Below are 16,155 nucleotides of genomic sequence, written 5' to 3'. Positions count from 1 at the left end.
CATATTTTAACAGCCTTTAGTTTTCAGTAGAACTTTTACAGACCTACAGAATTGCCCTGTAGCCAACACAAAAACTCTAGTCATAATATGCTCTTAATTTTACCCATATCTTTATGACACCTTAAATCTTAGTCCATGTAAGATACTCTGTTTACTATTTCTGAAGTGTTATCTTAGATATTTAGTGTTTTTGTTTGATTTTTAGGTTTGGACTTCCAGATTCCCGTCGCCATGGTGAAAGAATATGTCTTTCTCCATGTAACACTTTGGCAGCAGTAACAGATGACTTTGGAAGGGTTATTTTACTGGATGTTACAAGAGGACTTGCAGTTCGCATGTGGAAAGGTATGACAGAGTACGTCAGTATAGCAACTAATATATGTCAGAATACTGGGCTTCTATGTTCAGACTTGACTTAGAATCTCAGAAGTTTTTCCATAATTATGGAAGATTTTAGTACATCATGCTGTTACAAACCAAATTAAAGACAGATTTAATAGGAACACAGTAAAGGCATTGTTGTGCCAACCCTCGAAGTACTGGTATGGACTATAGAAAGAATTTGGTCTGTTTGGTCTGCATTGTATAGATTTTCCTCCCCCACTCCTAGACTGTATCTTAAGAGGAAGCTTTTGACCTAATCATTTTTTGAAGAGCTTTAGCTGTGTTTTCCAAGACTTTCTCTTGATAATTCTAGGATCTTCTTTAGCTTTGCTGAGAAAGTAAGCAGAAGTTTGAATAATAAATATGACTTGTTAGTTTCTCATTTTCATTATGGTGACTGCACAAGAAGGGAGTGTTTAGTCTCTTCTAAACCAAAGATTTTTTTTTTGTAAGAAAATACAGATGTTAAGCTTTCTTGATTGATTTTTGTAATTGTGATTATATCTAATGTAACAATACTCCTCATTCTTCATACAGGATTAAAGTTTTGCAGCTTTTTATGACATGGGGGATAAGTTTTACAAACAGAGTAAATCTCTAGCTCTACTGTCTCTCTCCCACACTGCCAATTCAGAAGATTAGTGGGCATGAAAATGGTACCTACTTCAGAGACATATTCAAGTAAAATAGAGTAGTCATGTTTCCCTTGTGCATTCTTCTTCTCTCATATTTGAAGCTTATTTGATATAATACTGTGCTTTTTTCCACTTTTTTCCTTTGTTACTGACAGCTTAATATTATCTAGGATTTCTTGTTGCACTTCTAAGCTTTATTTGATGGTCAAACGCATTCACAACTTACCAGCCATCTCGTTGTTGGAGCCTTATGAGTGAGGCTGTTGATATATGAAATAGCTTTTTAAAGCAAAACTGTCTACTGAAAGCATTTTGAGAACTGTATCTTTTCTCATTAATCAAGTTGTGGATCCTTTGCAACCTTCTCAGTATAATATATCTTATTATAAAGTTGTTTATAACTCTTCTCTGGGAAGCTTTTGTCTTGGTACAATGCCCAGGAGTACAGACCTGATGTGTTTTATTTTCTGTGGCTTCTCTGGGAGGAGCTGGTCCCTCCCAAAAGCGCTGTCAGAGGCTGCATTTGGCTCTGAGAAGTCCTCTAGTGGGCCGTGCTGGAAGTGCATGGCCACAGATCCCCCTTATTGAAGCCTGGCTACTGGCCAGTGGTGCACGGTTTGAAACAAAGTTTAAAACGGCTTGCTGCAGGAATAATACTTAGGGAAGCTGGTGCTTATGCATGCTAATCATTATTAATTTCTGTACACTAATGAACTTCTGCCTTCTCATACAAAGGATACCGTGATGCAGAAATTGGTTGGATACAAACTGTAGAGGACCTTCACGAGAGGGAAACTGAGAAGATGGATTTTTCTCCTTTTGGGCATGCGCAAGGTCCAAGCAGAGTGGCTCAGTTTCTTGTGATCTATGCTCCAAGGAGAGGAATCCTGGAAGTGTGGAGCACCCAGCAAGGGCCTCGGGTCGGGGCCTTCAATGTGGGGAAGCACTGTAGGTAAGAAATTGTTTGTGTGTAGATACATTAGCTACACTGCTGGGATGAAGTGATACATGGATATTCCAGTGGCAACAGCAGGAAGTCCTGGTAGGCTGTCTTTGCATTGCCAACGGTATTTCTACTCAATGCAGCTTGTTATTGTGTTATAGAAGGGGATTTTGTCCTGCTTTGTGGCTCTACAGTCTTTTGTGATAACCATAATCACTTAGCAGTTGTTGAGCCTTAGCTTTACAAAACTGTTTCCCTTCTTATTCAGTGTGTGAAAAGGGAAAGTTGATGATTTCATTCTTTGATGTAAAAGCATTTTCTTGTGTTGGTTTCAGGTTGTTGTATCCAGGTTATAAAATAATGGGTTTAAACAATGTGACCAGTCAGGGATGGCAGCCTCAGACCTACCAGATATGTCTTCTTGATCCAGTCTCTGGAAGTGTAAAAACTATTCACATACCTTTTCATTTAGCCCTGAGGTAAGGGGCTTTTGCATTCTGTATACCTGATTTAATTTCATTATTGGTTTTGGAAATAATTTTTTATTTATAGAGGAATTTTGGTGTTCCTTCTCAAGCTGAATAGTGTATTATTATGTTAATGGTTTCACTGATTTGTATGCACTAGCTTGATTTTTATTGATATGATGTTGTCTTAAAGTAGCATAAATAAAAGAAACCTGTATTTTTCTGAATCATTCATTTCAGTTTTCTTCACACATATAAATAAAATTATTTCCCTTTAGTGATAAAAAGAGTGAGCGAGCAAAGGATATGCATCTAGTGAAGAAGTTAAATGCATTACTCAAAGCTAAAACTTCAGATCCCGGTAGGTTCTGTTATATAATTTCTTAACATTGTTATCAAATGGTTCTTGTATTATCTGCTCTGTTAGTGTATGATCACAGGTATGATAGCAGTGCATGCTGACAGCTGTATGCATCAGGATCCTTTTAAATGGCTTGTATGTTTTAGAAGCTACCAGCTTAAATTTGTCCCATGTAAGGATCCAGTATAAGCCTTGTCTGTCATTTAAATCTTCCTTGAACTCTTCTGTGAGTGCTTACTTGAAGCGTGGTCTATATGCAAGCCATTATGCCATGTCATGGGAGAGCTGAGTTCGACGTTTGACTGTAGATGTCCTCGTTTATATATGTAGTGTATATTTCCAACAGAAGGCAAATCTGAATAAGAGATGCCACTCAGCTGCTACTTTGTTTTGTTTTCCCTAAGTTTGTTGTGGCAACTCTTGTTAATAGTGTCAGGCAGCTCTATAGTATGAACGCATGTACATTTTAACTGTGACGCAGATTGGCTTGCTTTTTACAATCCAGTTGGAAAATATGAATTAAAGACAGCATTGTCTTTGTTTGCAGACTTGGTTGAAGCTGAAGCAAAGGAATTAATCCTTGATATTAAATACCCTGCTACAAAGAAACAGGTGAATGTTCAGAAATTATTACTCAAACACTGAAAAAAAGTTGTTTGGAGTGCTTAAACCTTTATAAATCTTAAAAAATATTTTTTCCTATAGTTACTTGAAGTAAATAATTGAGTTACTAATTATTTTGCTTTTTTTAAACATGCTGCCTAGAGTTAATATTGATTTGTGACTTCCTCAAGGTATCTTCTGTGATAAAATTGAAATAACATAAACAGAGCAGAGCTTGCTGTAGGATCAAATTATGTAACAAGTATACATGAAGACAAAAAGCAGCTGAAAGTCATTCTCAAAGTTGTGCTGTTGTGGACTTAATTTTACTGTGAAAACATATAACATAAGTAAATGTTTGATTCTGTTGAATGTTTGCTTAACAGGCTCTGGAAAGTATATTGACAAGTGAACGTGTGCCGCTCTTGTCGCTCACAAACATCACTCAAACTTTAATGGATGATTTAAAAAAACAGGGTAGGTGGATATTTATTTTGCAAATATGGACAGTCACTTGCACTTTGTCTGCAACGAGACTTGAAGAAAGACTAGTGCTATAAGGCTATTGTGGAACTATTCTATTCCACAAGGAGACTGCTTAGTTTTGCTGTTAGGTATAACAAGATGTTGCTTTCACATGTTTTTTTTTTTCCATGTAGATATCAAATAGCTTGCTAATAAGTGTGCTTTGCTATGCTTGTCATGTGTCTAGCAGCCTGTGATTATGTATTTAAAAAAAAAAAAAAAGAAAAAAAGCAAACACCATCCCCCCCCCCCCCCCCCCCCCCAAAAAAAAAGAACCAACCCAAAACCCGGGCTCAGTATTTTCATCTGGTAAAAGCTTTCTTCAGAAAGGTTTCCCGAGTTTTTATATGTAGAAGTTTCTTAGGTTTTTTTTTTCTTTTCCTAAGGAAGACAGTAAGTTTATGATACTTTGGATCTATGAATTCTAATCGAATGGATCCTTATCACAGAGGATCTGAGCTGTGGCGAGATGCCTACTGTTGTTTTTTTGGTAAACTTCATTAGAGTTATATTTCATGTGGTTTCCTAGAGTTTTCAGAGCCACTCTTGGGGAAATGTCATTACCCATTCAAAAAAAATCTTATTGCTGAAATTCTGAGAGGTTGTTTATTTGAAATGACAGACTTGCATCTTTCTAAACTGGACGAACCTTCTTTGTGGAGGCCTGGCTGAGCATTGAGGAATAGGGTAGAGGAGCATCTATCTGCCACTTCCTTTCACATGTGTTGGGGTTCACATGCTTCTACTGCATTCACGTGCCACTCAGCAGAAGTCTGTCTATTTTTGTTTCATTTTTTGAATCTTTTCAGCTTAATTAGGAGGAGTCTATTTAGCAATAGACTCTAGCCATCTCTACATTGTTGTATGGAAGTCCCTAATAAACGATTTGCCAATTAGAATGGCTGTGTCCCTTGCCCTGCCTCAGAGAGAATGTGACAACATGCTTTTCTAATTTCAAAGACTTGAGGAGAAATCTTTCTTCCACAGGCATCAGTGGGTTTTCAATCATTTTCTTGAACTGGGTAGGGGAGAGCGAGGGTTTCATATGTGTAGTTTTCTACCTAATTTTGGCAAGATCTAGCATTCTAAAATGCTAGTATTATCCATTTCTGTGAGAAGTCCTAAAAAACAAAGAAAAATAAAATGAAAACATGGCATTTTTTTGCACTGAAAAGATTTACAGGTCTATGTGCTTACTGAGGTTTGTTGATTTGTGTGGGGCTTTTATACATCCCTACATAGCATTATTTCCTGCTGTCAAAATAAACTTGCGTGATGTTCCAGACTTCTAATTTCACAGGAGTAGGAGTGCTTCCACTTGTGCTTAGTAGGTAAAAACATATTGTGAAGCAGATGTTCAGCTATATGAATGCTGTGGTTGTGAAGGAAAGGTCAAGTGACTCTGTGGCAAGTTGTGCAGGTTTCTCTTTTGTTTGTAGGATTTTTAATAGCAATGTGTCAAAGGTGATTAAATTTCCTGGGAGAAAATAATGTTTAGGAGCTGTTTCAGCATGAAGATGATCTGTTCAAAAACTAACACATGATAAGTGAGATATAAAGCTTGTAGCAAAAGAGCAGTTGTCCAATTTTGTTCCTTCAAAGCTGGCTTGCCTTCCTTTCTGTGCAAAATCAGAGAGTAGGCAAACAACAACAGTTACTTCCTCTCATGTGATCCAATTTTTTGAATGGTATCTTATTCTTTAATTTAAAGCAGTAAACAAGTAATAGGTAAAAGACAAATGAGGATAGACAAGTCAGTATTTTCCTGAAGCTATAACTGTTATTTAATAAAAATAAAATTAAATTATACACCTACACCGCTTTTGTACCTTCTTCTGGTCTTATGTGTTCCTGTCTGTTTCTGTGTTTGTTTTGAAACTGAAGGAAGACTTGTCTATATTGTGAAGTGGTGAGTTAGAATCCAATTTCTTTGCAAATCCAGACAAATAAACTGAAAAATAGCTTCCCCTAGACTCAGAGAGTGTGTGCGAGTGTGTGAGTATAAAAATATATATATACACTTCGTAGTTAAAAATTTGCACTGTTTTTTAATATATGCTTCACTTCCTCTTTGATAGTTTTTTTTAAAACAAATAAGTTGGAATGGAGTCTTTGTTCAACATCGTGTTGGTGTAAACCACATGTATTCTGATTGCTTTATTTTTTTTCTGAACACTGAACAACGGATGTATCAGAAGAGAGCTTGATATCTATTAATATGAATTTGGTTTCATCTCTGCAAGATGATGGCTTTTGTATTTCCGCAATCTTAGTCTTAGAAATTTAGTGTAAGGGATGTGCCATATTAAAGCACTAGCAGCATGAATAACAAATTATAGTTTGGTATGTAATTCTTGATAAAAGAAAATCTGTTTGAGACTTAGTTTCTTTCATTTTTTGGCAGTCCGTGGTTTGGCACTTAACCAGGAGAAAGCAATATATTTGTCTTTGTTCAGTGTCATATTACCAACCTTTCTCAGTTTAACAATAAGCCTGATAACATTCTCTTTAATCCTTCTGGTAAAAATAATTCTTGTTTTATACTGCCATGATTTTAAATATAATCATTGCAAGCAACAGTACATCAAAAAAAAATTACACTGAGACACATATGGCCTCCAATTCTAATAAAGGAGCTTAATGCAGTTGCAAAGTACATTTCACTGCTCATGACCATATACTGAAATTAAAACAGCTTTATTTCTTTTCAGAGCTCGAGTGTGTGGATGAAGCACTACTACAGTTCTGTGCAAACAAATTGAAACTGTTACATCTTTATGAACTAGTTAGCAAACTAAATTCCCAGAAAATACAGGAAGACACTCCACCCACAGATAATGTGAGTAAATTCAAAATTCAGTTCTGTCAGAATTGAATGATGATTTAAGCATAAAACACGTTTTCCATTCCTCATATGAAGTAAGTAGTTAAGCAAGTTAACATTTTTTTGTGGGCTGAGACTTGTTATGAAGTAATTGATTTGTAACTCCTATTGGATTTTTTTGTATTTGCTATACAAATGCTTAATAATTCATCAACCCCAAATCCTTTGGCAGTCACAGAATATTGAAACAGAAGTGTAAATAGAACCAGTAGCTCCTGATTCAGTCATTTATCCAAAGTCCGCAGGGCATTCTTTAAATCTTCTTTTGATTTTGAGGGGGTATTTTGGGACCAGTAGTAATCACAAATTCTGATATTTGCTTTTGTCTGGTGTTTTAAGTAAAGTCAGTGGTCTGCGTTATAATTCGGCTTGCTTTTGGTATCATTTATAGAAATGCTTATGAACCTATAAGACACACAGAGTGGTGTTGTATGGGCTTGTTTGCTTGATAGGTAGTAGTTATACAATGGGTAAGATCTGAATACTGGGAATGTGTCTTTATTTTGAGCTATACAAATAATTGAATTTGAGATTATTCAATTATTTTGACCCTTTTAAAGCTAATTTTTATGTTCAAAATACTTGATCCTTTTGAGTTTGTTTTAGTTTTCACTGTTTTCTGAAAAAAACATCTGTTTGCATTAGTCTTGTGTGATATAGGATTTCTTTGGTTTTTTGCTTTTAAGGACTTGGCTAAGCTACTTCGGCTGGACGAAAAGGATTTTCTTAGGCTTCAGACATTACTGGAGAACTACAAGCAAGAAGACACTCAAACTGCTGTTCAGTTTGCTGATGAGAAAGATTGTGTACTGTCCGTGAAAACATTCTTAGAGTATTTAGAGTATGAAAAGGATACGATTAATGTGAAAAATATGGAAGATGGAGAATATGTGGCTTTAGGTAAGAAATACTGAACTGTTTGTCAGGTTACCTTAAAGACTAATTATATTCTAAAAACTAAAAAAACAGATATTTTAGCCTTAACTTGGAGGTTTCCAAGCTGTACCACCTCAGAATAGTATGTGAAGTGGTAGCTCCTGCCTCTACCTTGAGTCATGGGACAAGTCTTTTTACCTAGGTGAATGCTAACAGTAGTTAACTACCTCTGCAGATATGTTTGCTCTAAAGCCCTGTTACCGCTCTTCATTCACTGATTAGCATCAATAAGCTGATCCGACAATAAGTGGTAACTAGGTACTCTACTGAGCAGCTGTGTCCTGCTTTTTTCTTCCTTCCTGGTAGCAGCACCTCAACAGTTGTCAATGATACAACTGGAGTTTAGCCTCGGAGATGGGGGGGAGGCTGGCCTGAGGCAGCATGGGAAGATAGCACAGGAGCAACAGATGTGGAAATAACCATCCCTCATTTGTGGAGTAGGGGGAGATTTCTGACAATGCTGATCTGAAATTTTGATGATGGGGAGAAGTCATGAGCCTTTCTGGGATGTCTGTTGGTATCTGGGATCAGGTTTCTGTTAGTGGTCTGCTTTAGTTTGCAAATCTGTTCCTGACTTGAGGGGCTCTTGGGAAAGAATTGGTGGGAACAGGTTCAGTTAAATCTGTCTGAAAGGCAGTCTGTTTCCACATGACCTCTTTCCTGGGGACTTTTGGGTGCAAACAGGGAATTCTGTACAGGGCACTGTGGTGTTCACTTGATAGCCTCTTGCTTGTTTTAGCCTTAATTGTCAGGCTTGGAGAGGAATTGGGACTAAAAAAGTTACACAGAAGAGCTTGGCTTTCATCTGTATGAAGATCAAAAGCTGTTTCTAAGTAGTTTTAAGTCTACTTAAATAAATTTGCATTTTTTTCTACCATGAAAATATACTTGGGTTTAAGAACTAGGATAGAAGTGCTCTTCTCCCCACCCTCTTGGACTGGGATCATCAGTAACTTGTGACAGTATTCAGCTCTAAGTAGATGGCCTGAAGATAATTGAAACATAAATGTCATGCTGAGCAGTTTAGATGGTTTCTTAAAGATCATCTTTTTCCAGTTTCCTTCTGCCTCAAAGGGACATTCAGACTTTTTATAGCACTGGTGAGGTATAACTTATGCAGTTGTAGCTGTAGTTTGCTGTGCAAGGTGCAACACGCTGCCACACAGTTATGGGTTACCTGGTGGATAAACTTGTCTGGCACTTCAAACCATTGCATGGATTGAACTAAATGTATAATCCAATCAGTACAATAATCTTCATTCCGTTACAAGTTCATTTTCCACATGCGTTCTGTGTTCTTAGCAGTTGGAACACTCATGTCCATCGTGGGAAGGGTTGCCTGCTGGTGAGGCAGCATGTGTGCTCTATTGCAGGGGAGCAATTAAAATTTTTAAAATCAGTAATCGTTTCAACCATAGGTGCTCTGTTTGCTGTTATCTTCCAAAATACAGTGTTTTGGTCCTATTCCTGGCTAGTAGGAGGAAGGCTGAATCTGTATGAACCTTCTCCACTAGGGATAAAGTATCAGGGTGTCCCTAGGTGTAACTTAGTCCTTTGTATTGCGGTCATTGTGAGCAGATCAATAAGGTGGACTTTGGTATAAGTATGTGATGAGAGGTCATTCATAGTTTTGACTCATTTTTTGCTTCAGGCAGCTTTTTCTTCTGGAAATGTTTGCATGGAGAGAGTTCCACTGAAGAAATGTGTCACACATTGGAATCAGCAGGTTTTAGCCCTCAAATCTTGTTGGTAAGATGCTTATTAAGTACTTTAAAGCTTCCTGATTTAGTATTTTGAAGACAAAACACTGATAGGAAAAATTCTGAATGTTGACCTTTGGATTAGTGCTGTACTCAAACTGTCTTTCATGTTCTTATGCCCCCACATTCAGTTCTTTGGATGCTCATATTTATACTTCCCACTTAACAGATGTAAAAGAAAGAAAATAAAAATCTTCTAGTAGGAAATATCTGTGGGTATGCTAGTGGGAATGTCTAAAGTATGCTTTTACAACTACAAATACAATCTTGTAAAAATTTCCTCAACACTTTTCCAAAGAGAAAATTATATAGTAGTTAAGTTCAGATAAACTGCATTAAAAACTTGATTGGTTTTAGTGGGATAAGAATTAGTACCAAGACATTTGTTACAATTCCTTTTTGTAAGCAAGCAAGGAAGTGTAAAAGAACACCAAGTAAATTTGTCAGAATCTCTCTAGTAGTGTTCAGACCATCATCCTTATATTTCATCTACCTGTAATTTTGGTACTTTGCTGCTTTTTTCCCTCCCACTACCTGGTGACTGAAGATTTTCAGCTGAAATACTAGTAACTCTGTACTAATGTTTACAAAATTGAGATTGCTGACTTGCTGGTATTATCTGCCCATGCCTTTAAAATAATTTTTTTTAAGGGTTTTTTTTTTTTTTTAAGTGGAAGATATTGATTGTATTGTTTCACTTCAAAGTCTGTCACAGGGTGCTATTTGCAGTACATTTGTAACTTTTTATGCTAATAAGGTTTCATGGATACAGCAGTTCTGCTCCATGACAGATTTTATTCAAGCAGATGTTTGCATCAAGTATATTGCAATGTTGAAGAGTTTCATGCTATTGCTTTAACTGCGTACTTCTTTTCTGCCTCCCAGTCACTCCTTCTCAATTTGTGGCTTTCCAAGGAAAAGGATATTCTAGATAAACCAGACTCAGTTAGCTGCCTTCACACTATGCTGTCGCTTCTGAGCAGAATGAAAGGTAAAATGTGCATTTGGAACATTTAGACATGACTGATTGAATTAATCGTTAGACATTTACTACTCTAGACTGACTAAGAAAGGACTAAATTACATGTAGGATACCTGACTACTATCAGTTAGGCTTTTTTTCCCCCTAAAAATTGATGTAAGAGAGCTAGATATTGAATGTTAATGCATTTTAAAAGTAGTAAATGACTAAAAAATGCAGTCAAAACCCTCATTAAAGTCCTGTGTCGTAGCCTGCAGTTTCACTGACCGCTAAGTTGACCCAACTCCTTTTGGCACCAGAAGATGGGGGTGTCCAGCTCCCCTTCCTCACTGTTTTGGGTGTGTAGTCCTGCCTCTCTCCCTTGTGCTGATTGGTACTCAGAAATCCTTCAGGCTGGTTTAACACAGGTTGAGACACAGTTATTCTGGCAGCGTTTATTTACTGAACATCTCTGGAACTTGAGGGTTGCTCTATCAAGTCAACTTTTGGTTATCTGGGGAAGGTTGGGTGATGAAGAAAGACTGACTTCTCCTAGCTCACAAAGAGCTGCTGTGAACAACATTGAAACTGGAAGCGTGAGCAACCCACTGCTGTTTTCTGAATTAATTCTGCTGAGTGTGAGCTAGCCTGAAGAGAGCCAGCTTGAGTACACTGAATACATATGATATCTTGAAATAACAAAAGATGAGTTGTTTGCATTGTGAAGTGTCATTTTATAGCATTCCTTAGATGCAGTAAGTGTGCAGCGGAGTTTAATGTCTAGTGATTCAGATTTATTGCCTGTTTTGTACAAGTGAAACTTGGGAGTCCAAATAATTCGCATTCTGCATCTTCCATTTTAAATTTGAGTAGCGATCTAGAAATTGTAGGCTAAATACCCAGAAAAAGATAATGTAATCACTGTAGAGTAATTGGAAATTGCTGCTAATGTAGGCTGAATTAATAAATGCTGCTTTCACGGCTGGTTTCTGTCTTGCTAGTTTAACACCTAATGACACAAGTTGAATGTCCTACTCTCCCCTTCCGTACAGTTGCCATAGATGAGTCATGGGACACTCAGTCAGTTTCTCCCTGGTGGCAACAAATGCGTACAGCTTGTATTCAGTCTGAAAATAATGCAGCTGCCTTATTGTCTGCTCATGTTGGACATTCTGTCACTGCAGAGATAATTGACAGTGTCACAGAGAAAAAGGTATGTAATCTTGGACCTCTCTCCTCTTTTTATTTACTGTACTGGTATCATGCAAAGTGCTGGATGTTCTTAATGGAGTAACATCCTCAACATTCATGTGTTGTCATTCTGACACTGGCACACTGCAAGCCTAAAAAAATTGAATTTGGATTTGAAGAATATTATGCTGAGGTAAATGAATATTAGAACTGTTTGCTATGAGTATTGAAGTATGTGAAGTGAACTGTATAGTGAGTTTTTTCTTGATAGCAAAAACTTTTGTGTAGACAAATCCTATGCAGCTTCCAAATAAGTTTCAGAAGTTCAGTGAACTTTGGATAGCAAACTTCTTTTAATACATTTGCAATTCTTATTTTTTTAATAGACTGGTGAATTTGCTTAGCCTTTATATTGCTATGCCTTACTTCGTATGGTTTTTCTGTATTTTTTTTGACAGTAAATGTCTTTCCACAAAGTTGTGATTAATCCCGTGAAACTGCACACAACATTGTTGTGTAAAAGAGTAAAAATCATTCCATACTTAAGCAGTACTAGGCCTATGTATTTTTTGTTACTTGTCTTAAGGTGCTGGATGGAATTTAGGGGATGTACAGGCTTGTAACTATTATAACTAGGTTGTGGGGAAGTGTTGTAGTATTTTTGCACATTCATTTTAACTATTGCAATTCTCTATATTAAAATCTTTAGTGGGTACTCAAATGGGCATGTCGGTATGTTGCAACATACTGTGCTTCACCCATACACTCTTCTCTTTCTCACATTTTCTTCTCTTTTGCTCTTAAATGAATAAAGCAACAGCCATAATTTCCTTTCCATAAAACCAAAAAAATTATCTTTTTCCTCTGTTTCCCTACTCTAAGAGTTCTACAATTTGCTATCTTGGTGCCAAACGCTAAAAATCAGATCAGTACCCTACAGAAAAGACTCTTGGGCTTCCTGGCAAAGTATTTGCTTGTAAATAGGGAAGCATCAAAATAATGTACAGAATTGTGATGTAATATGTTCCAATTTTGGGGTGCTTGAGGCATGATGTGTATTTTTTTTAAATGTGGAGAGAAATTGAAATAGAGATGGATTAACCCTATGTGTAAGGAGTGAAAAATGGTGTGTCTAGTGGAGGAGTTGGAAGAATCAATTTTTTTTTGAAAGGATTGTAGCCTGTTTTTCAACTAAATGTGAATTAAAGAGCGGGACTAAGTCAGGTCCTTTTATTTCTTTATGCTTTTATTTGAGAAATCTGTGTGTCTTATGAGCAGTATAGGATATTAATTTACCTTTGGATAATAGTTAATATTCATATCTTAAACTAAATTTAAACTAAATTATTCTTTAAAATGCAGTAGCTCTTGGGATATATCTTTCAATTTTAATATTAACGCTTTTAAACAAAAGTGTGCTACTTTAGGTGACCGGACCTAAAACAGCTCATATGTTCTGTTAGTTTTCACAAATAATTGTAGGTTCGGATACGGACTCGTGGGAAGCACTTTCTCTTGATACTGAATATTGGAAACTTTTGCTGAAACAGTTAGAGGATTGTCTGATACTTCAAACACTACTGCATAGCAAAGTGAGCAAGAGGACAACGAGAATTTCCTCTCTACAGACTGAGCCTTTGGGCAGGCTTTCTGTAAAGAAATTGCTTGAAGGTGGAAAAGGTACTTTTTTTTTTTTTTTTTTTTTTCTCCTGGAAAGATGGTTGATTGTGTAATAGACTTCTGAGTTACTCTTACCCACTTTGTGAAAGATACTGCACTGGAAATTGTTCTGCTGGTTCCTTTTCTTAGCTCTTCTGAGGTTTAAATTTGTAAAAGGGTATTATTGTAAAGACTGCGTTGTAAACATCTAATGAGTCAATTAGAAAATTTTCTAATCGACAAAGTCGTTATATAATTATATGGCATCAGTTAATAGTCATGAGTATCTCTTTACTTGTCCTTTTGCTTCTGAACTGTAATTCATCTGGGATATACAGACTACATAGTGTGTGTATATATGTTTTTTTTTCTTAGGGGGCTTTGCTGACACTGTAGCGAAGTGGGTTTTTAAGCAAGGCTTCAGTCCTGCTGTACTGAATTTGGCAAAATGCAAAAAAGATACTGATAGTACTGAAGAATCAGTAGAAATGCATAGTAACATCTTTCTTGAGGAACCAGAAGCAGAAGCAGGCTTGGAAACAATCTTAGGTAAGAAAATAACATTGATTTTTCAAATTTAAACTTTCTTAAGAGGTGTTTTCAATAAAACTGTTCTGAAGTACCAGAAATTATAGTGGGGAAAACATCTGTGCTGTAACTTGTGGGTTTTTTCTTTCTTTTTTCTCCCCCCTCTAGAGCTGCTGCAACTAGCCTATGAGCAATTTCCTTGTAGTCTTGAACTGGATGTACTCCATGCACATTGCTGTTGGGAATATGTAGTGCAATGGAATAAGGACCCAGAGGTAAAAACAATTTCATCTTGGGGAGAGTAATGGTTAAGAAATCTCATTAGAAACAGTTTCACAATTTTGTTTTAATTCATGAAAATTTCCACTAAGATGACACTGACTTTAAAGCATAGTAGTTAATTTTTTTCTGTGGTAAGTGGCAAGCACAAATTTAATTGAGAAAACGAACAGAAGTACTAAGGTGGTGCGGCACCTCAAAAAGACAGGACACTGTGTTCCTGAGCTATCAGACTCTGAAAACTGAAACTACAGATACTGGATTCATGCTACTTCAGATAAGATCATTGTTTTCTTTGCATTTTGTATAAATACAAAATAAGGTATTAAGTATTGCGAAAGAGAGATGAACTTTTCCTGTGTTTTGTATGTGCTAAAACAGATCATAGAATTTGTTAGATTATAATCCGTACTATTTAAAGACGGAAGAGAGATTTCTTGAACGTTATTCTAAGGTTGTTTTTTTTTCTAGCCAGGAATTGTCATAGCAAAAAAATATATATATACACATATAGGTTTTGTTCTGCTACTCTCCTCCAGCTTATCTAATGTTAGAAAATGTTACCTTAAGTTCTAATGCTATCAGAATAAATGATCTTAAAATTGAGATTAGCGCTCCTCATATCTGTGCAACAGAACACCTTGCAGTAGAATAAAAGGTTCCTTTGATATTTTTAAAAACTTACTCTACTGTAATGATGTGGAGTGAAAAATAATGTTTCTAACACAAATGGATTTTGTTTTTGCAAGACAATGCTATTAATCAGTGGAAGTTCTTTCAGCATAGAGTATGTCGGTATACAAATACTGAAACAAAGCCTTGAAAATAGTGCTAAAATCAGCATGTTTCATGAAGATACTTTGCATGTGCATGTATGTTTATGACATAGCAGAGAAGAGTACAATGTCAGAATAGTTTCCTCACAAGTTCTATAACTATCAAAAACGAGTGATGTCCTGTGCCTTTTAAGAATCAACAGTTTACATTTAAAACAAACTTTGAATAATGTAATAACTTGTTCTTTTACTTTTTTTGTTTTACATAAGGAAGCATGTTTTCTCATTAGGTCTATAGATCACCTTAGATGTATCATTAATGCCCACGTTCAACATGGTAAGTACAAAGTGCTCATTGAAGATGATCTCTGTTGAAACTGTCAAACAATTCACTCTCTGTAGACTAGGAGAAATATGTGCAGTTCAGTAGGAGTGATGACCATTTTGTGTAGAAAGACTTTGTGCTGACATTCAAACTTTTTTGTTTTTCCTGTTAAAAATGATAGTTTATCACAGTCATGGAAATAAGTTGGGTAGACAAAGCTAACATACATATAACTTAAAAAATGGTAGAAAAATTGCTCTGAACATTTTTTTTTTTTAATTTTATTCAAAACAGTAGTGGGCAGTCGTTGCAGCCAATTACATTTCACATATTTCTTGATATTCTGTGTTTTAGAGTATGTGATGAAACTTGTCCTTTGTAGACTATTTATAGATGAAAATATAGTGCACACTGTGCCTAAAGCACGGGTTTTAAACCTTCATGCTTACCATCAAATTTACACTATCCCTACAGTGTTTAACTCAGTATATATAATATAGTAATTTTAATGAATTATTTTTCCATTTCTGACTGTGTTTGGGCACAGTAGTAGTAGTCAACTCCTGAGAAATCTGAAATCTAAAGTCCAAGTGTAAATTGACCAGGGTAACTGGCATTATCTTCTTGTTTCACTTACCATCTGCTTTTAATTCCCCGCCATTAAAGGAATTTTAGCCCTGTTTTGCTCCCTACCTCTGTTGCATAAGATGTTTCTTCTATTTGCTTGGAGTTTACAAGCATATGATTGTTCTAGGTATTGCTCTGATGATGTGGAATACATTCATAGTAAAAAGACTTTCTTCTGCTACTTATCTAATGGACAAGGTGAGTGCAGTATCATGACAGTAGTTTGGCTAGCTTTTATTAACTGCTTTATTAATGCTTATTTTAAAATATCATATCTGTTCTTTGGAATGACCAACTTTAGGTAGCTTTAA

The 16,155-nt window shown here is 36.1% G+C and overlaps 1 protein-coding gene across 7 annotated transcripts in view; it reads left to right on the top strand.

Annotated features, from left to right (window-relative positions):
• Positions 1-16,155, top strand: part of RAB3GAP2 (RAB3 GTPase activating non-catalytic protein subunit 2) — a 53,610-nt gene that overhangs the window by 27,761 nt on the left and 9,694 nt on the right. For all 7 annotated transcript variants that reach the window (XR_010388585.1, XM_026107853.1, XM_026107844.1 and 4 more), the window contains 16 exons: positions 206-345; positions 1,755-1,971; positions 2,298-2,441; positions 2,708-2,790; positions 3,338-3,402; positions 3,780-3,870; positions 6,630-6,757; positions 7,489-7,702; positions 9,390-9,487; positions 10,384-10,489; positions 11,512-11,672; positions 13,114-13,330; positions 13,685-13,858; positions 14,006-14,112; positions 15,163-15,229; positions 15,972-16,042. Coding sequence is in view for 6 of the 7 variants with exons in the window: in XM_026107853.1 (XP_025963638.1) it covers positions 206-345; positions 1,755-1,971; positions 2,298-2,441; positions 2,708-2,790; positions 3,338-3,402; positions 3,780-3,870; positions 6,630-6,757; positions 7,489-7,702; positions 9,390-9,487; positions 10,384-10,489; positions 11,512-11,672; positions 13,114-13,330; positions 13,685-13,858; positions 14,006-14,112; positions 15,163-15,229; positions 15,972-16,042 (2,083 nt within the window). In the remaining variant the exon portion in view is untranslated. The remainder of the gene's footprint in view (positions 1-205; positions 346-1,754; positions 1,972-2,297; positions 2,442-2,707; positions 2,791-3,337; positions 3,403-3,779; positions 3,871-6,629; positions 6,758-7,488; positions 7,703-9,389; positions 9,488-10,383; positions 10,490-11,511; positions 11,673-13,113; positions 13,331-13,684; positions 13,859-14,005; positions 14,113-15,162; positions 15,230-15,971; positions 16,043-16,155) is intronic.

This window comes from Dromaius novaehollandiae, chromosome 3, assembly GCF_036370855.1.
Source record: "Dromaius novaehollandiae isolate bDroNov1 chromosome 3, bDroNov1.hap1, whole genome shotgun sequence".
Taxonomy (NCBI): domain Eukaryota; kingdom Metazoa; phylum Chordata; class Aves; order Casuariiformes; family Dromaiidae; genus Dromaius; species Dromaius novaehollandiae.
The sequence above is the reverse complement of the archived record's forward strand: the minus strand, read 5'-3'. Positions and strand labels throughout refer to the sequence as shown.